The sequence below is a fragment of the Caretta caretta genome, chromosome 7 (assembly GCF_965140235.1).
Source record: "Caretta caretta isolate rCarCar2 chromosome 7, rCarCar1.hap1, whole genome shotgun sequence".
NCBI classification, from domain to species: domain Eukaryota; kingdom Metazoa; phylum Chordata; order Testudines; family Cheloniidae; genus Caretta; species Caretta caretta.
This window is the reverse complement of record NC_134212.1, coordinates 19,737,974-19,758,380: the sequence shown is the minus strand read 5'-3', so window position 1 is coordinate 19,758,380 and position 20,407 is coordinate 19,737,974. Positions and strand designations below refer to the sequence as shown.

The window sequence follows — 20,407 nt, the reverse complement described above, 5'->3', positions numbered from 1 at the left end:
GATTAATTTTGTCAGGATTAACTTCCTTGCTGATACCATGAAAAAAGTATGAGTTTATTGGATTATACTCCCCCACTTCCTTCCATCCACTCTCTCTTCCTTTCCCCCTCTTTTAGGATTTAATCCTGCCTCTGATTTATTGGTTTGCAAAGGGTTAAGGACGGACTATTTTCATCCTGTATTTTGAACTGAACAGAATTTTATATTATTGCATTATTTAACTTCCTTTAATATAGCACTTTGTCTTGCTAAGCATTCTTGTTTGTATGTTCGCATCATTGAATGATATCCCCAAAGTTCTAAAACAGTGGTGGGCTTGCACCTGCCCACCTCCCAGGTTTTCTAATAGGTGCAGACAGTCAATGTAAACAAACTGTCTTACCTCCTGCCAGCGGATTACCCTGACAGGCTGCATGCAGGCCGCAGGTTGCCCACCACTGCTGTAAAAGGAGTGGGAATGAAATAGAGCTAATGTGAGGTGCACAAAACGTTGTGGGCCAAGTCTTCAGCTGCTGTAAACCAGCATAGCTCTATTGAAGTCAATAAAGCAATGCTAATTTATGCCAACTGAGGATCTGGCCCTCTATTTTCATAGGAACTACAAAACTAGTGGATATACTTTGTTTATGGTGTCTAAAAAGAGGAGTAATAACTTTAAAACAAAACTGGACAGGCCTATATTTTCAGAAGGCCGTGTTCCCTTTTGTGAGCAAAATTTGTGTCCACAACATTTGTACCTTCTTTTTTTTTGTACTTACACTTTATTGCAGGTATGAGTATTAGCAGTTAGATGTTTAGCTATCTGATTTACAACTCCAAGTGACCAGTTAGCTATCCAAATGATAATATTTGCTCCTGTGGTGAAGTGCTGTCACACAGTGATCTACCTATGTGAATGGTGTCAGAGGCTCAAATGCAGTGAAAGGGGAGGAGCAGAAAAAAACTCAGATATTATTTTATAATATTAATCCACTTTGGAAGTTGATTAAGCTAAACTGGAAAAAGGCACTCTTATTCCAAAATAAAATTACCTATATGGGGAAGTTATTCCAGTATAGCTATTACACTTAAATTTCTTTATTCTGCAATAACTTCTCTATGTAGACAAGCCCCAAATCTTTGAAGGCTAATGCAAGTCTCTGCTTAAGATGAGCCCCAGTCAGGAATAAATCTTTCAGTTCTGGATCAGGCCTCTGCCTAAGCTAAACTCCCAGACTGGCCTCTGTCTTTCTAAACTGCAACAGGCCTTTGCCTAAACCAGGCTTCCAGACTAAATTTAGGGGCAGATTTATAAAGGTATTTAGGTGCCTAATGGGATTTACAAAAGTGCCTAAGCAGGTTAGGTGCCAACTTCTATCGCAAGTACTAACCTGCAAGAGTTAGCAACGCTAAGCCAATCAGTTGATCTGAATATGAAATCTCTTTAGAGCTTGATTTGATGTGATATATCAAAGCAACACCTTAACTGTTCTGGCATTTTGTTTTAGATTGTGACAGACTCTGCTTCAGTGGAACGTTTGTTGGGTAAAGCTGATGTCCAGCGGCCACAAGTAGTAGAATATTGTGTTGTTTGTGGAGATAAAGCATCAGGTAAGCAAATATACTCTTGTAACAAATGTGTTACTAGTAAAGATGGAGTGATGATGTGTTTATGTATAATGAGAATAGCAATTGAGACTTGGTCAAAAGAGGATGAATTTACAGTACAGAAATGTGTTAGCTATCACCACCTATGGCTGGTATACTTGTGGTTTGAACACAATTGTGAACAAATAAGTTAAAGGACATGAAACTTGATCATAATTATGGCAAGCTGTGCTTGGTATCACACTAGTTAAACCCTCCTTGAACCAGTACTAGTCTGAACTCCAATATTGGCAAGAAAACTTTCACTTTTGACCAGCTAGCAACAACACAGTGTGAGGGGTGTAAGTGCCAGGGAACCAGCTGCAGCATGGTCAGTATCCTAGCAACATACTGGACACAGCTGATCCTAGTGGGGCCGGGGATGGGAGGGGAAGCTACATGATTGATTGCACTTCTTGATTGGTGGAGGGGAGGACCTACCTATTATTTAGCACAGCAACAGAGCTCACTGGGTCCTCGACATGTTCCATGTACACAGCTGCGCATGTTCCTGCTTCCTACCCAGCCTGCTCTTGTGACTGCTTCAGCCCCTGCCCTTCTCCATCGTTGGCACCCCTGGCTTCCTGACCACATCTCTAGTTCACCCATTGGCTCTAGCATTCGGCTTTTGATCCCTGTCACTAAACATCAGCTCTGCTCTTAACTGTGCTCCCAGTGTATCCTGTAGTCCTGATCCTTAACTCCAGGCCTGACTACCTCCATGGCTCCAACTATTAGGCCTGACCACACACATCCCACTCCTGTCCCTGAGAGTAAGTTTGGGGTCCAATGCTCTTTCATTTCCTGGGCTAGCTTGGGCTGAGAGTATAGTGCAGGGAGTTTGCAACTCAACTGGTCAGTGAACACTTTCCATCCATTTAACGCACTAAATGAGGCGGAGTCCTGTGAAAAAAGTAGTATGTGATCATGTAATTAAAGGCAGTATCACAATGCATACACAAAGGGATCTGAATTTAATGTCCCCTGGATAACCTTTATTCTGGAATTTTCTATGCTTTGAGTGATTGACTTGCAACTTTAATGTTCTTTTAATGTCGTTTTTGCATGTAATATCCTTTGTATATTTTGTATCCATGCATGTGACTTCATTAGCAGTTATGTAGCTACACTGATGGACTCCAAGAGGAACCATTAGTCCTGGGCAGAAGTGGGTGTTGCCATTATGCATACTCTTTGAGGATGGTGGGAAATGGGCTGATCCTGGAGGATCTCCTGAAAGAAATGCAAAACAAAACTGTGACATCAGACTAGAATAGTGCTTTCACCATCAGTGCCTGCAGATATGAGGAATAACCAAGAATATAAAACAAATCTAAGGTGTGATTTGTCAATAGGCTCTGCCTGCTATAAATAAAATGTTGGTATTAAAAATATAAATAATTTCCTTGTGGTAACCGAGCTGCACATGCATTTCCTTTTCCTTTAGGTCGTCACTATGGTGCTGTCAGTTGCGAGGGATGCAAAGGTTTTTTTAAGAGGAGTGTAAGGAAGAATTTGACCTACAGTTGTCGTAGCAACCAGGACTGTATCATCAATAAACACCATCGGAATCGTTGCCAGTTCTGTAGGCTTAAGAAATGCTTAGAGATGGGCATGAAAATGGAATGTGAGTGTTCATTACCCAAACCGATACTCTGTCTACCAAGTAATAAATATGTAGATGACCGGTACTGTTAAATATATTTTCAATTTTCTCTCTCTGTCCATGTGAAACACCAAGTTCTAAGACATCCACAATACTTTCCTGAATACAAATCAAGAAGTATCTTTGTTACAGAATTTTTGTCATCCCAAATATCTGCCTCACATTTTCTTCTCTAAACCTTTTATTTAGTTCACTTTTGTAGAGGAAGTTCAAGCTACAGTGATGAATAACTTTGAAATCAATCTCTTATGTGTGATATTATATCACATCCCCTAAGAAGGGGTAGATAGCGCCTCACTTTTAGTGCATTTTACAAGTACATTGTTTGTAATGGAGAATGACACTCCTATTTTCTGCCTGTGGCATGTGTTTGTGTGGTTTCCTGTGGGTTGTAATGCTTTGGTCTAGTTTTGGTTGTTGGGTTTAGTGTGTGGATGTTGGGTGGTGTTGGTGGCATGTGATACACAGAAGGTCAGACTAGATGATCTAGTAGTCCCTTCTGAAACTCTGTGGCCTCATTTTGGAATAACTTCTTGTGTATGGATAGATTATTTTTTTTTGCTGTCAGATTTGGGATTTATTTCTCCTGTTACAGAATAATGTACCATAAATCCCACTTGGTGCAGATTTCCCATTAAATAAGGCATGTTATGTTCTGTGAGATGAGGTGCAATGTTCTCTACCTTTGTGGCATACTATTGCATAACAATGTACTTACCCCAAATTTGTTTTATTAAAAGAAAAGACATAAAGCTAAGTTTTATATTCATTGCAAATATTATTCCAATACCTTCTTTACAAATCTGGGATTATTTTATTGTGAATATTATTTAACTCTAAAGTACCTGGAGTCAAAGGCTGTCACCAAAGAGTATACAATGCAGCTTAAGAGGGAAGTGCAAAGATATCTTTAAGACATCTTTGTGTTCTCTTGGTCCTGGGCTAGCTGTGTGCCAGTCCCCCCTTCATGTAAATTAGAACAGTCTGAAAACTGCTCTGAATTTCTCTGCCTGCCCATGATCCTAAGGGGCTGTTACACCTTCTGGGATTTATGGGGCACAGGGAAGCACCAGCCACTGCCTTATCACTGGCAATGGCCTCTGTGCCAGACACAGGTGGCAGAGAAGCTGTTATGCTAGCTATACACCATAACAGGATCCTTCTACTTTGGGATGGGCCTCACATGGCCAGCTATGCCAGCTGTAGGGCTCTTTTGAGCTGGCAGTTTAAAATGTCCTAATGCCACTTTTAGTGGCAAACTGCAGATGATGCTGCATTTCTAGAGGTTGATCCAGGGTCCACTGCAACCAGTGGAAAAGACGCCCAATGATTTCAGTGGACACTGGATCAGACTTCTGGTTAATAAGTGTAAATTATTTGCACTGGCAATCATTTTACTAAATCCAATGTTAATAAACAATACAGCAAATCCTTTCTATCCAAGGTATTTATATCATGTTCATAACCTAGTGTCTGGGCCTTATGATTTCTAACAGACATTAGGATAATTTTCTCTCCATCCCCAGTCAGTGGGGAATTTTTTTTTTATTTCTAAATTTTATTTTTGTTAAGGTGGGAAGGCTAGGTCAAAGCAATGGGTTTTATATTTTGATTGGAAGAAAGTTAGTTTCATGAGGCCATGAAGAAGAACTGCCTTATAGTTGATTGCTGTATGAATGGTACAATAATTGTAGAGTAATGCTCTGTACTTATATAGTGCTTTATATTCTATGTAGTGCACTATATGTATATATAGTGTTATACAAACATTAACTAATTCTCACAACACCCTTGTGAAGAATATCAGTTTTAATATCCCAGTTTTTGAGAAAATTTTTCAAGGGAGCACTATGTAGTTAAATGACTTACCCAAAGCCATGCTGCAAATTAGTGGCAGGAGCTCCTGGCTGCCAGTCCCATGCTTAGTCCACTCAACTATGATGACCCAGTGTTACAAGGGATACATTTAATTTTCTTTAAAATCACAACATTAATGTTGTTTTCTGATTCTTTTGCTTGAGATTCATCCATATCCCTTTTAGAACCTTGAACAATAAGTGTTTTTTCCTACACTTTAAAACTAGAGGTATTTTTAATCCTGGAGAGATTTTTTTAGGAGCCCACTAGACCTTCTTAACTGGCCAGAATCTGTGCATTACCTTTAAATCATTTACAGATCCACTGTGCCTAGGCATTAAATGCTCTTCTGCCATATAGCAGTGCAAACATTTCCTCTCAGCCTGCCTGTCCTGCTATGAATTTTAGCATTGATTTTTTAAATAAAATGTTCAAGAAATATCATTGGTCCTAACAGCTACATATTCCTTTCCTCAAAATCATAGTGTGAAAATGTGTCGTCCCGAATGCTTAACTTGTTTAAATGCAATGCAGTAACAAGCTCTAACCCCAGTCCCGCAAAACACTCAAGAATATGATTAGTCCCATTGTTTTCTTATTTAATAAACATGTGATTAAGTGCATTGCAACACTGGGGCCTATGTCTCTTCAGTTATCATACTGAATTTCCAATATTGCATTGAACTGAAATGAGCCAACACATTTCATGCAAACTGAAATCCTGCTTTAAGATTTTCCTTTATTTTAGTTTTTGGATGAATTATTTCCTTTCAAATCTGTATTTTTCTATTCTGATGCAGCGGTTCAGAGTGAAAGAAAGCCTTTTGATGTGCAACGGGAGAAACCAACCAACTGTGCAGCTTCAACTGAAAAAATCTATATCAGGAAAGACCTACGAAGCCCTCTCATAGCAACTCCAACATTTGTAGCAGATAAAGATGGGGCCCGGTAAGTTTTTAGGTGTAAAATGGGTCTGTTTAAAATGCCTTCAGTCTAGAGCTCTTATGGGGTCAGTTTTATAAACAATGGACTCCAGGGGGATGTAGGATCAGGCCCCAAAAGTATGGCCTCTTTTTCAATTCTAGAATGAAAGTTTCCTTCTTACATGATGGTGGTTATTCTTTGAGGGTTCAGATATTTCCAAACAAATGGGCATGGAAATACATTTGGATACAACAGTAATGAATACTGTATAATATCCTAACATAGATAGAAAATAGCAGTCTAGCTTAAAGGCCACATTTTCAAAAGTAGACACAATTGTATGCACAGTTTTTTCTGGTACAAGTTTTGTGTTCAAGAGCACAGTGAATATGAGCAGATAGTATTTGCAATAAAAATTTAGTCATTTAGGAATCTGACTATCTGATTCACATATGCAATGACTTCAAATAAAAATGCCGTAGCAGTTTGGAAGGCTGGACTGGAGGCTCCTTCGAAAATTTGCTGCTAAATATTTGCATTCGTGTTATGCGTGAAACTAAGCCCAGGTCTACACTATGAGTTTAGGTTGAATTTAGCAGAGTTAGATTGATTTAACCCTTCACCCGTCCACATAACAAAGCCATTTTTGTCGACTTAATGGGCTCTTAAAATCGATTTCTGTACTCCTCCCTGACGAGGGGATTAGCGCTGAAATCGACATCGCCAGGTCAAATTTGGGTTATTGTGGACGCAATTCGACGGTATTGGCCTCCGGGAGCTATCCCAGAGTGCTCCATTGTGACCGCTCTGGACAGTACTCTCAACTCGGATGCACTGGCCAGGTAGACAGGAAAAGCCCCGCGAACTTTTGAATTTCATTTCCTGTTTGGCCAGTGTGGCAAGCTGATCAGCACAGGTGACCGTGCAGATCTCATCAGCAGAGGTGACCATGGAGTCCCAGAATTGCAAAAGAGCTCCAGCATGGACCGAACGGGAGGTACTGGATCTGATCGCTGTATGAGGAGATGAATCTGTGCTAACAGAACTCCGTTCCAAAAGACGAAATGCCAAAATATTTGAAAAAATCTCCAATGGCATGAAGGACAGAGGCTATCACAGGGACCCACAGCAGTGCCATTTGAAACTTAAGGAACTCAGGCAAGCCTACCAAAAAACCCAAGAGGCAAACGCCCACTCAGGGTCAGAGCCCCACACATGCCACTTCTATGATGAGCTGCATGCAATTCTAGGGGGTGCCCCTACAACTACCCCACATCTGTATGTGGACTCCTGCAAGGGAGTCTCACGCAACAGGGATGAGGATTTTGGGGACGAGGAAGATGAGGAGGAGGGGGAGCTTGAAGATAGTGCACCCCAGGCAAGCGGAGAAACCTTTTTCCCCGACAGCCAGGAACTGTTTATCACCCTGGAGCCAATACCTTCCCAACCCTCCCAAGGCGGGCTCCTGGACCTTGAAGGTGGAGAAGACACCTCTGGTGAGTGTACATTTGTAAATATAATACACAATTTAAAAGCAAGCGTGTTTAATTATTAATTTTCCCTGAAGACTTAGGATGCATTCACAGCCAGTACAGCTACTGGAAAAGTCTGTTAACGTGTCTGGGGATGGAGCAGAAATCCTCCAGGGACATCTCAATGAAGCTCTCCTAGAGGTACTCCCAAAGCCTTTGCAAAAGGTTTCTGGGGAGGGCAGCCTTGTTGCATCCTCCATAGTAGGACACTTTACCACCCCAGGCCAGTAGTACATAGTCTGGAATCATTGCATAAGAAAGCATGGCAGCGTGTGGTCCCGGTGTTAGCTGGCATTCAAGCTCCATCCATTCTTTATCTCTCTGTGTTATCCTCAGGAGAGTGATATCATTCATGGTCACCTGGTTGAAATAGGGGAATTTTATTAAGGTGACATTCAGAGGTGGCTGTCCCTGCTGGGCTGTTTGCCTGTGGCTGAGAAGAAATCATCCTCGCTGTTCGCCATGCAGTGGGGGGAGGGGTGAAGCGATCATCCCAGAGAGAATTGGGTGTCCGGGGGGTGGTGTTAGTTGGGTTTGTGCTGCACGTTAATCCGAAAACATCAGCCTCTCCTTTTAAATGGCCGATATGTCTTTTTCAGTTTTACTCTCCCTTTTTTCCCTCTCGCAGCTACAAATGTTTCAAGCTGCCACTAGCATCTCTGTCCCAGAGGCTAGCGCAGATAAGAAGGCGAAAAAAACACATTTGCAATGAAATGTTCTCTGAGCTCATGCAGTCCACCCAAACTGAAAGAGCCCAGCAGAGTGCGTGGAGGCAGACAATGGCAAAGTCCAGGAAAGCACAAAATGAATGCAAGGACAGGAGGGACGCACAAGAGGACAGGTGGCGGGATCAAGAGAAAAGGTGGCGGCAACATGATGAGAGGAGGCAGTATGCAATGCTGAGGCTGCCGGAGGCTCAAACTAATATGCTCCGGCTTATGGTTGAGGTGCAAGAAAGGCACAGACCGCCACTGCAGCCCCTGTGTAAGCAGCCGCCCTCCTCCCCAAGTTCCATAGCCTCCTCACCCAGACGCCCAAGAACACTGGGTGGGGGTCCTCCAGGCACCCAACCACTCCATTCCAGAGGACTGCCCAAGCAACAGAAGGCTGGCATTCAATAAGTTTTGAAGTGCAGTGTGGCCTTGTCCTTGCCTCACAGCCACTGGAAATCATTCCAGACCTGCAACACTATGCGGTCCCACCAGTCTGTGCTTGTTTCCTGGGCCCAGAATCGGCGTTCCATGGCATAAGCCTACCCCATTGCCACCAGGATGGCCAAATTGCCAGGACCCGTGCTTTGAGAGAAAGACGTCTGTGTTCATGTCCTCATCACTCTCATCACCACGCTGCCATCGCCTCCTCGCCTGCTTTTGCAGGTTCTGGTTCTGCATATACTGCATGATAATGCGCAAGGTGTTTACAATGCTCATAACTGCTGCGGTGATCTGAGCGGGCTCCATGCTTGCCGTGGTATGGTGTCTGCAGGAGAGCAGAGTTGCAGGGGAAGCGGTGGTTGGATGACCAGTTTTGCAGACCTACTGCACCGTCTGCTGCCAGGACACAACAGCTGAGCGGGCTGCACACTTGCCGTGGTATGGCAAGACAAGAGCAGCCGAGCAGAGTTGCAGCAGAAGCGGCCCTGCGAGACCACCGGGAGAGCAGAGTGGCAGCAGAAGTGGTAGATGATGACAGTCATATAGAGGACCTGCGAAGTGGATTCATAGCATCGGGAGAGCCGAGTGGCAGTGGAAGCGGTGGATGACGACGACGGTTAGCAGTCCTACTGCACCATCTGCTGAAAGCAGTATGGCACCCGCACGGAAAAAAGGCTCGAAACAATTGTTTGCCGTTGCTTTCACGGAGGGAGGGCCGGCTGACGACATGTGCCCAAAACCACCCGCGACAATGTTTTTGCCCCGTCAAGCATTGGGAGCTTAGCCCAGTATTCCAATGGGCGGCGGAGACTGCGGGAACTGTGGGATAGCTACCCACAGTGCAACGCTCCGAAAGTTGACGCTAGTCTCGGTACTGTGGACGCACTCCGCCGACTTAATGTGCTTAGTGCATTAGTGTGGGGACACACACAATCAACTATAAAATCGCTTTCTAAAAAATCAACTTCTATAAATTCAACCTAATTTCATAGTGTAGACATACCCTAAATGTCTGATAAATACTGCGGTCAAAGACATTTTGTTCTTTTATATTTTTTTCTGTTGCACAGGCAAGATGTGTTCTCCTTCACAGCCCTAATAACCACATTGCAATCAGTAAGTATTATTATTAATATCATGTATTTGTTATTTATATAGAACCATTCGTTTGCATGACATAACACAGTTGAAAAATGCATGACAGGTTCCTGCCTCAGAGAGTTTACCATCTCAGTGCCCGGCCCTGAGATGATAAACTCCCTGAGGCCTGAATCTGTCATGCATTATTCGTCTATATTGTGCTATTCAAACCTATCATGCTATATAAATAACAAATACATCATAATTATACTATTTGACTACAAAGCACTTCATAGATCAAGCCCTAAGTTAGGTATGGAGAAAGAACATTAGACAAGGGGCATGGTAAGAGAAGGACAAAGATTTAAGTAAAATTGGGATATGTGGTTTTATGTAAACATTGTTCTTTCCTACCACACTTCTTCATCTGATATGATCCTTGTCTTTGCCCTGTCTCACTTGGAATGCCGTTTACTTGGGGCATGATCCTCTGTGAAGTGCCATGCAATTTACATAGCTAATAATGGCTTACTGGTTGTAATGAAGAAGACGACACCTGCCAGCATGACAGAAGAAATCAAATCAAAAAGCTAATGAGCGGAAAATCAGGTTGAGAAATCACCAGCACTTTAGCAAAAGAAAGAAAGGCATTAATTTGCTGTGGCAAAATCACCAACCCTCTAGTTAAAGTGCAGTTTCTTCCAGGATACAAACTATTTTTTGGAAATAGTTTTCAGCAGGACTAAATTCTGATGGATGAATTCTCAACATCAAAAATGGAAAGCCCAATAAAAGTAATCCTCATTATACTGCACTGAAATAGGTTCCCTCTTAGATTCTTTACATTTCTGAACAGGTCAACAGGTCTTCTTGATCCAGGAATGCTTGTGAATATTCAGCAGCCTTTGATACGGGATGATGGTACAGTCCTGCTAGCTACAGACTCCAAGGTAATATTCCTTTCATTTTTTTACAAATCTTACATTTTATTTACTAAATTATTTTGGGTATGTTTGTAAAAAGAAATCCTTCTGACCCCTTTATAGTCACAAAAGGTCCTTACCTCAGCCGAACATTTGCTGTTCCACTGCAAAGAGGTAGAGGGCATTAGGAATTGGAGAGACCACCACAGTGCAACAAGTGGCAGGTCTACTGGCTCTGTCTGTGGGGATTCACTCACTGATTATTGTCCCCTGAGGAAGAAGATGGAGTGGGGGGAGGCTGCTGCAGGCAGCCCTGAAGTTGTTGTTGCCTTTCTGTAACATGTAGTCTGAGGTGATAATACCACAGTGCGCTGAAACAAATCCTATATTTAAGGAGAGAGAGAACGGATGATCTAGAAGATCTTTTCCATCTTCAGCTTATCTGATTCAGTGGGATGTACTTTTTTCCCCTGGATATAATTATGCATGAATTTAGGTTGATAACCCTGTAGTTGATCCATCACAAAAATACACATCAGAAGTCAGGAGGAAAAGTTTTGGCGAATTTAATGATCACCCTTACCCAAATGTCAGCCACTGTCCTTCACTGTGGATATTCAGGAGGAAGTGAAACCTATGTGGGAACAGAGGAAGGAGATACACAGGATTTAATAATTATCAAGAGATTACATACAGCATTTCACCTAACTATATATAATTTTGATCCATTAATATGGTTTCTTTCTTTGTAGGCTGAGACAAGTCAGGGTGCTTTAGGAACACTGGCAAATGTTGTAACGTCCCTTGCCAGCCTTAGTGAGTCACTTAATAATGGAGATACTTCTGAAATCCAACAAGAGGATCAATCTGCCAGTGAGATCACTCGGTATGAATTTATATTAGCAGCTTATTTGGAAGGTGAACCTATACATTATAGGTTCATGCCACACTAGTAATGACCTTTTTAACTCACTGTATACTTTCATTAATGGTTTGGCTGCTGACATCAACCTGAACTTCTGTGACTCTGAAGAACTCCTTTCATTCATGTTACTGTTATAGATGCTCTCCCCTATTTAGTAACAAATGCAGTATAATAAAGCAGGGTTGTATTTCATATTTAATAAGTTACAGGAAAAGATAACTGGTTTGTGACACAAAAATATATTTCCTTCAAAAATGCTGAAAATCAGTAACAGTTTTGTGTTATTTCAGTTTTTTACTTTGAGTATGCATGTGTGTGTGTAGTGTTTGTGAAAGTAAGGAAATAATAGCTACAGTGCTGTGTCAAGTATAGTACAGGCAGATGGTGTGCAAGCTTCTCCCAGACAATTGTCATGAACTTCAGTCCTGGCCTTTAATGTCTCCAGATTTACTCTTAAATTTTCCCTAGGACAAGGCTGACAATGTGGTTTGTAATATGGAAAAAATTGGGATTAGGTTGAGATCAACAAACCTTGTCTTTTATGGCAATGCAAGGCAGAATTTGAACCCCAGCTCTCCAAAGTGATCTCAATCTCTTTTGTTTATTTCAAAATCAGGAAACAGGGAAGTAAAATCTTGCAGCTCCATTTTTTTAATTGTTTTTTTTTCCCTCAAAAACGATAATATGTAATGCTAATGTATGAAAACAGGAAAAATTTGGATTTTATCCCATCTTTTCCATACAGGTTCCTAGGATAAGATTTTTAAAAGTAGAAGCTATATTTAGACTCCTAAATAAGCTAACTGATTTTTAAAAGTGCAGAGCACCCGGCTGCTTCTGCTGATACCAACTATATACTTTTAAATCTTGGTCCCAAGGAATAAATAGTTAACTTATAAACAGATTGCTTGGAAAATAGTTGCATAACAGCATTATGAAATACCATAACGTGAATATGAGTATGAAATGGGCTCAATTCTCCTCAAAGTCTGAGCTCCAGTCATTATGGGAGAAGAGTTGTGGGGTAACCTCAAGGAGCTGTTTGCATTTTCCTGATTTTGCACTGGCCTAGCTGCAATTTTAGTTAGAAAGAAACCTAGGGGCTGCTGAAATATATGCCATTCCCATAACATCCCTAAGAGATCTTATGCCAGTGGAGGATCCTTGTAATGAAGCCTCAAGGTGAGAAAGGGGAAGGTGGGTGAGCAATGCAGGAGCCACCGTTACTAGAGTAGGAAAGAACAGCTGGTGCAGGGCTTATGCCAGGGGAGAATTCCCCTCTGCAAGGGAATTTTCCATCAGACATATATGGCCAGAACCTGCCTGGCCCCTTCACACTGCCTGAGCAGAGCAAAAGACCAGAATGTATTGGAGAATATGGCCCAGAATCTGTACCAAAAAAGTTTCTGGCTCATCTTCTAGATGGAAAAACATGTAGTGTTTGATTTGCCCTCTACTCCAAATGTGTTAATGGTTGTAAGGAAATAAACTTGCATTGTTTCTTCATTTATTTGCAGGGCATTTGATACTTTGGCTAAAGCACTTAATACCACAGATGGCACAGTAGCTCAGAACTTGGCAGATGGGATGGATCCTACAGGAGGAGGGAATATTCATGTAATCAGCAGAGATCAGTCAACACCAATCATTGAAGTGGAAGGACCCCTACTTACAGATACACATGTCACATTTAAGGTGAGTGCTTCCTGAAATATCCTTTTGGCAAAGACGTAATCTGGAATGATTTTAGTATCATGTTTTTCTTCTATTGTTGTATTTTGCAGAAGTCAGTATTGTCTAGTACATTAGTTGTCATAAATATAAAGGGAAGGGTAACCACCTTTCTGTATACAGTGCTATAAAATCCCTCCTGGCCAGAGGCAAAATCCTTTCACCTGTAAAGGGTTGAGAAGCTAAGGTAACCTTGCTGGCACCTGACCCAAAATGACCAATGAGGGGACAAGATACTTTCAAATCTGGAGTGGGGGAAAAAGGTGTGTGTGTGTGTGTGTGTGTGTGTGTACCTTTGCCGGGAACAGATCAAGGATACAAACCCTCCAACTCCTGTAAAGTTAGTAAGTAATCTAGCTAGAAAATGCATTAGGTTTTCTTTGTTTTGGCTTGTAAATTCGCTGTGCTGGAGGAAATGTGTATTCCTGGTTTTGTGTCTTTTTGTAACTTAAGGTTTTACCTAGAGGGATTCTCTCTGTTTTGAATCTGACTGCCTGTGAGAATATCTTCCATTCTAATCTTACAGAGTGTTTCTTTTATCTTTGTTTTGTTCTTCTAATAAAGTTCTGTTTTTTAAGAATCTGATTGGGTTCTTAGGGTCCTAAGAAACCCAAGCTGGTCTGTGTTCAACTTGTTTATTCTCAGGCCTCCCCAGGAAAGGGGATATAAGGGCTTGGGGGGATTGTGGGGGAAGAGAAACTCCAAGTGGTCCTGTTCCCTGGTTCTTTGTTAAAGCGCTTGGTGGTGGCAGCATACCCTAGTCCAAAGGCAAAGATTTTGTGCCTTGGGGAAGTTTTTAACCTAAGCTGGTAGAAATAAGCTTAGGGGATCTTTCATGCGGGTCCCCATATCTGTACCCCAGAGTTCAGAGTGGGAAAGGAACCTTGACACTAGCTATTGTTGTTAAGGACATAATAAAAGATTTCCACATTTCCCTTGCATTCTGTATCCTTGAGCACTGCATATGCAGTCTCATTGGGACCTTTCAGTTGACAGTGGGATGATGTTTGTTTTAGATTTAGATCTTACATATAGTACTACTGTGAATCACTTTTAGTGTTAAATATAACAAATAATATCAGATGTGTAATTCATATACATTGTTACTAAAAATTATTTTGAACTCTTGACTTTGGTTGTTTGAGGCATCCTCACATCAAGTATGTTAAAATTTGGGCCATTTTTTAAGGATTACAACTATGTTCTTGATGGTCGTGATTTGACGAACTGTAGTTGTGGGATTGCACTTTGAAGCAGCTGTATCTTCAAGTGAATTTGAGCAAGAACATCTTTTAGATGTATTGTATGGGAGAAACCAGTAAGGATTTTCCTTCTTTCTGCCAAAGTGCATTTCCTTTAAGCAGATAAAAATCATCAAGATAGTGAAATAAGCAATGTATAGGAAAGCTAGTCTGTGTACTTCAAGTTATTTTGTGTTTTTTGCAAGTGTAGATTCATATGGCATGGCTTTGCCAGAACAGTATAGATTTTAAATAAGTTGTAATTTTAAAGAATTGCACTTAGTTTAAGACCTGATTCTCATCAATTTTATAGTAATTCTGAAGCTAATAATGCTGCATGCTGCAATGAAAATTCAGGGATAAGTGTTATTGAATTAATACTAAAATACTTTTAAAGTAACCATCCCATTTGGTTTCCCATATTATTCCTTTCACACCTCCCCATTCCCAGCCTGTTCTATTTACCACTAATACTAAGTTATGTGCTGAAGTTTTACTAATCTAACTTCATGATAAATGACAGTTTTCAGCAAAAGACTCTGAATGCAGATTGCATGTTTTTATTCAAATTTATTTCATTCATAATAAACATTGATTTATGTCTGACCTGTACAGACTATACTGTACTCTTATTTCCGTGCAGCTAACAATGCCTAGTCCAATGCCAGAGTACCTTAATGTACATTACATCTGTGAGTCAGCATCACGACTGCTTTTCCTCTCAATGCACTGGGCTAGATCTATCCCTGCTTTTCAAGCACTTGGGTGAGTGAATATTTTTCTATTGAGTGATTATTTAAGTATTAAGCTGAACATTTTGCAACTGCGTGGATTTTTAAAAGATAAAGTTAATTAATTTATAATAAATTGTTTAAAATGTATAGACATTATACAGCATTTTTCTACATTTTTAAGACTATGAAAAACAAGATGACTAATGATACTTGGCATTATAGTGGGTAATGAGGCTGTATTGTGAAATTGAGTCAAAAGCAAGCAACTAATTTTTGGACATATAACTTGGCAACTCTAAGTAGCAGTATCTCCATTTTGCAGATAATCTGTAATCATTTCTCATAGCCAATGCATCCAGCCCCAACCATTTTTGTTGCTGTTTTTTTAATTTCTGTAATTTGTCAATATCTGCCTGTTACTAAGATGCCCAGAATACTATCATTATAATTTATAACCATAATTTTACACGTCAGATCTACAGGATAATACCAACATGAGTTTAATACTTGCTAGAATTGTTTGTTTGATTTGTGTCTTTATAGACAGGACTGTAACACAAGCCTAGTTCGTGCCTGCTGGAATGAGCTGTTTACCTTAGGCCTAGCACAGTGTGCACAGGTGATGAGTCTGTCTACTATCCTAGCAGCTATCGTCAACCACCTGCAGAACAGCATACAGGAAGGTATGTGTTAGGTCACGCTAGATATTAGGTAAATGTTAGGCAGGCATGTGCTGCTTTCAGCAGTAAAGAGTTAAAAACCTGTGTCTGTACATTTTTTTTCACAAAGTATTTTCCAAGGGGGAACAGGTATTGTTCCCCCTGAGATCCAAACACAGAAGGAACCCTCCACTGTTCCTGCACGGGATGTGGGAATCAATCTCACCAACTTCACAAAGAGCTCTCCATAGTTCTAGGCTACATCTACACTACAGCGGGATCGAGGCTCTGAGATCAATCCACCGGCGGTCGATTTAGTGGGTCTAGTGAAGACCCGCCAAATCGACAGCAGATCACTCTCCACTTGACCCCTGTACTCTACCCGAGAAGAATAAGGTAAGTCAACGGGAGAGTTTCTCCCATCGACCCCCTGTAGTGTAGACCCTGCGGTAACTCGACGTAAGGTATATTGATTCCAGCTACTTTATTCACGTAGCTGGAGTTGCGTAGCGTCAATCAATTTACCATGGTAGTGTAGACATAACTCTAGAGATCAAAACATGGGGTGGGGCCCAGGCTAGAGGGGACACACACAGTATCTCTCCTTCCTCCCTTTTATCCAGCTGTGAGTCTACAAAAAAAGCTGATACATCTCAAAGCTACATTAACTTTTCTGTGAACTGCGTTTATGGAGAGTTCCAAAGGAAGCCCCAACGCGGGGGTCTCTGGCAGCACAGAGGCAGAACGGGAGCTCAAGAAGCTTAGAAGGGCACTGTAGTGTGCTGATACAGGGTTTTAGCATAGATGCCCTTTCATGTCCAGCAGATTTCTCAAGATATGGGCTGAAATCCTGCACATCCAACAGAAGAATTCAAAGGAAGCACTGTAGAGTACACACCATAGAGTTTTCCTCCCAGCCTAGAATTTCATATGAGTATTTTTCTTTGCTGGAGGTGATGAAACATACACGCCCACCACAAGTTGGTTACAGTTACACTTTTGAAATAGTTGCTGACCATCACTGCACAATTATTACTGCAAGTATATCACACTACCAAAATATAAATGTTTAATAATTAATTAATGGCTGTGTCACAAAGTTATATCAAAAAGCTCAAAACAAACTGCCTCTGGCGTCCTTAAGAAGATAGGTATCTTTTTTGATTCTGTGTTAACCTGCTAATTTTTATCTCTAGAATGGAGGATGATCTGGTACAGCTGGCTTTTTTTACAGGGAGGGTTATGCAAATTAATATGATTGATATGGGTAACTTTTCTTTTTTTTATAAATGGGGGAAATTATTTTGTCTGCAGAAAAAAAAAATCAGTAGTGACAGCCTAAAGTGTGCAAATACAATTTATCTTTACTTACAGAAGTAGAAGAAACCAGATGTATATGTAGCCAGAAAATTACAGAATACTACATATGTCATGAAACTAGCAAGGATTAGTACCAGGATGAAGGTACAAAGATAAATACGTTTTTAAAATCTACGTAAACCATGAAAACATAGTTTCAAGGTGACTGCAGAAAATAGTCACAGTTCAAGATAGGCAAACCTCAAATGATTTACCCTCATTAATAATCATAATTTTTCTTGGAAGGATTCTTCCATGGTGTGGAAAGCCTTTAGATACAATGGAACTGATGTAATTCCACTGTTTATGTGAGGGCAGCACACAAAGGGGTCAGGATTCTGTGTGCTCTATATTAGATCCCAGCACACCATGGGGTTTTGAGGGGATGATGGAGAAGCAAAACCAAGGGATCTGTGGCTATGTTCACTGAACATTCTTTTTACCCTTCCCTCCATTACATCAATGAGGAGGATACAGGAGCTGCAGAGGTCAACTGCAGTTGCAGCTCTGAAGGAGCTGCTGTAAATTAGAGCAGCTCCTGAGGCTGTTCTAATATATTCCAGGAGCCACTCTTGCCACCAGCCAGTTCAGAATCTAGGCAGTAAAAAAACGTATTAAAGCCACCTTTGCCACTCCTCTTCCTGGGCTGTGCCTTCTATGGGTGCTTCTTGAAAGCTGAGCACAGAATCTGTCACATCATTTTTAAATCCTGTCACTAAAATTTCTTAATAATAAACTGACAGCCATAGCGTACAAACTGTCTTAGCAGGAGAGGGCAAACTACGGCCTGTGGGCCAGACCCGGCCCATCAGGGCTTTCAATCCAGCCCGCGGGATTGCCAGCCCCATGGCGCAGTGGGGCTAAGGCAGGCTCCCTGCCTGCCCTGGCCCCACGCCACTCCCGGAAGCAGCCGGCACCATGTCCCTGCGGCCCCTGTGGGGGGAGGGCAGAGAGCTCCATGCGTTGCCCTCACCTGCAGGCACTGCTCCTCGCAGCTCCCATTGGCCAGGAACGGGGAACTGCGGCCAGTGGGAGCTATGGGGGTGGTACCCACAGGCAAGGGTAGTGCACGGTGGAGCCGTCTGCCCCACCCACCCTCAGGAGCCACTGCCGGCCATGCTGGCCACTTCCAGGAGCAGTGCAGGGCCAGGACAGGCAAGGAGTCTGCCTTAGCCCCACTGCGCACCACTGCCACCCCGGTGCTGCTTGAGGTAAGCGGCGCCGGGCCAGAGTCCACACCCCGAACCCCTGCCACACCCCAACCCCTGCCCTGAGCCCTCTCCTGCACTCCACACCCCTCCAGCACCCCAACTTCTTGCCCCAGCCCTACATTCATGGCCCTGCATACAATTTCCCCACCCAGATGTGCCCTAAGGCCAAAAGGTTTGCCCACCCTGGTCTACAGGTGCAATATGTTATATATTTTTAATTTCTACCACAATACATTTCAGTTATCAACAATGTGCATTTTTTTCATGAGTTTTTTTGCTTGGTTTGGGGAGAGGGGGGAAGGTATGTCTGGAAGGGGAAAATCAGCAATTACAGCACTTACTGATTTAAAATGTAATCCGTTCAAACCTAATAATCGTAGGCAAATCCAGCCCCAAAACCAGCCCCTCAAACCACAACATAACTGGTGGTGTTCTACTGCAATGGTTCTCAACCAGGGGTCTGGGGCCCCCTGGGGGGCCGCAAGCAGGTTTCTGGGGGTCCTCCAAGTAGGGCCAGCGTTAGACTCACTGGGGCCCAGGGCACAAAGCCTAAGCCCTACTGCATGGGGCTGAAGCCCAGGGCCCTGAGCCCTGCCACCTGGGGCTGAAGCCAAAGCCTGAGCAACTTAGCTCTGCGGGGGCCCTGTGGCATGGAGCCCCAAGCAATTGCCCTGCTTGCTACCCCGCTACCGCCGACCCTGGCTTTTATATGCAGAAAATCAGTTGTTGTGGCACAGGTGGGCCATGGAGTGTTTATATCATGTTGTGGGGGGCCTCAAAAAGCAAAAGGTTGAGAACCCCTGCTCTAGTGCACAGGGAGAGGGGCATGATGTGAAGAGGCCATGGAGGGGGGGCTTGAATACCCTGCATTCCCTGAAGAGTATGCCCTTCAGGTTTCTCTGCATCTGAGAGTGGAGGGGGCCTTGAAGATGAAGGATTAGGTAATGCCCTGTAAGGATTAGGTTAATGCCCCGGAGGTTACAGCAGTTGCAGGAGCCATAAGGTGGCTTTACTATTCCATAGCCTGAGTGAAAAGAATTCCATCTTCAGCCCTGACCCTTCCACACCTCCTCAGTCAGTACCTAGCCTTGTTACTTGGGATTTGCATTGAGAAAAGTATTTGGTTCTATATAAGGTCATGTTATGTCACTCCAAGGTACTAAAGTAAGGGTATCAAGTTAAGTTTTGTATTATTATTTTAAAATGGTGAAGACAAAACACTAGAAATTTATGAGTGTTGTAACCATTCTGGGAAACTAGAATTCCAGCTGTTTTTCCTGTGTACTTTTGCACTATTGTTTCCCATACATTAAAAAAATAAAAATGTGGTAGCACCCGTATCACCCTGAATAATCGCAATACCAGAATCAACGTTTATCTATCTTAGAAATTTTATTGTATTTTCATTCTTGTTTTCAAGACATTATGTAAAAATGTCTAGTTTTTTTTCTTTTCAATTTTTATTGCGGTTGCAGAAAAAATATACAGTTATCCTAAATTGCATCAAAAATCCAATTTAAGACACACAGGGCTAAGCAAATCTATGCAGCCATTAGCAGTACAGATGAAGGCAAAAATACTTAAGTTATAATGATATGAAATATAAGTATTAGAGGTCATGCATGGAGTAAAGTTCTTTTAATTTGTATTTTTTCAGCTGAAAAGTTTCATACATGGTAGGTTTCTTGATCTGACTTATCTTGATGAAGTTAGTGAATGGAAATCATGTGTCCAGATATCTGTCTTAATATAATCTCATGTTTCTATCTGTCATATTTCTTTGAC

The 20,407-nt window shown here is 41.9% G+C and overlaps 1 protein-coding gene across 8 annotated transcripts in view; it reads left to right on the top strand.

Annotated features, from left to right (window-relative positions):
* The window catches only part of NR2C2 (nuclear receptor subfamily 2 group C member 2), a 66,383-nt gene that overhangs the window by 29,581 nt on the left and 16,395 nt on the right, over positions 1-20,407 (top strand). For 7 of the 8 annotated variants that reach the window (XR_007357759.2, XM_048858712.2, XM_048858715.2 and 4 more), the window contains 8 exons: positions 1,488-1,590; positions 3,074-3,253; positions 5,950-6,097; positions 10,696-10,789; positions 11,515-11,648; positions 13,205-13,382; positions 15,303-15,424; positions 15,937-16,076. Coding sequence is in view for 7 of the 8 variants with exons in the window: in XM_048858712.2 (XP_048714669.1) it covers positions 1,488-1,590; positions 3,074-3,253; positions 5,950-6,097; positions 10,696-10,789; positions 11,515-11,648; positions 13,205-13,382; positions 15,303-15,424; positions 15,937-16,076 (1,099 nt within the window). In the remaining variant the exon portion in view is untranslated. Of the gene's footprint in view, positions 1-1,487; positions 1,591-3,073; positions 3,254-5,949; positions 6,098-10,695; positions 10,790-11,514; positions 11,649-13,204; positions 13,383-15,302; positions 15,425-15,936; positions 16,077-17,426; positions 17,517-20,407 lie in introns of all 8 variants that reach the window. The other variant, XM_048858720.2, reaches the window with a different exon arrangement.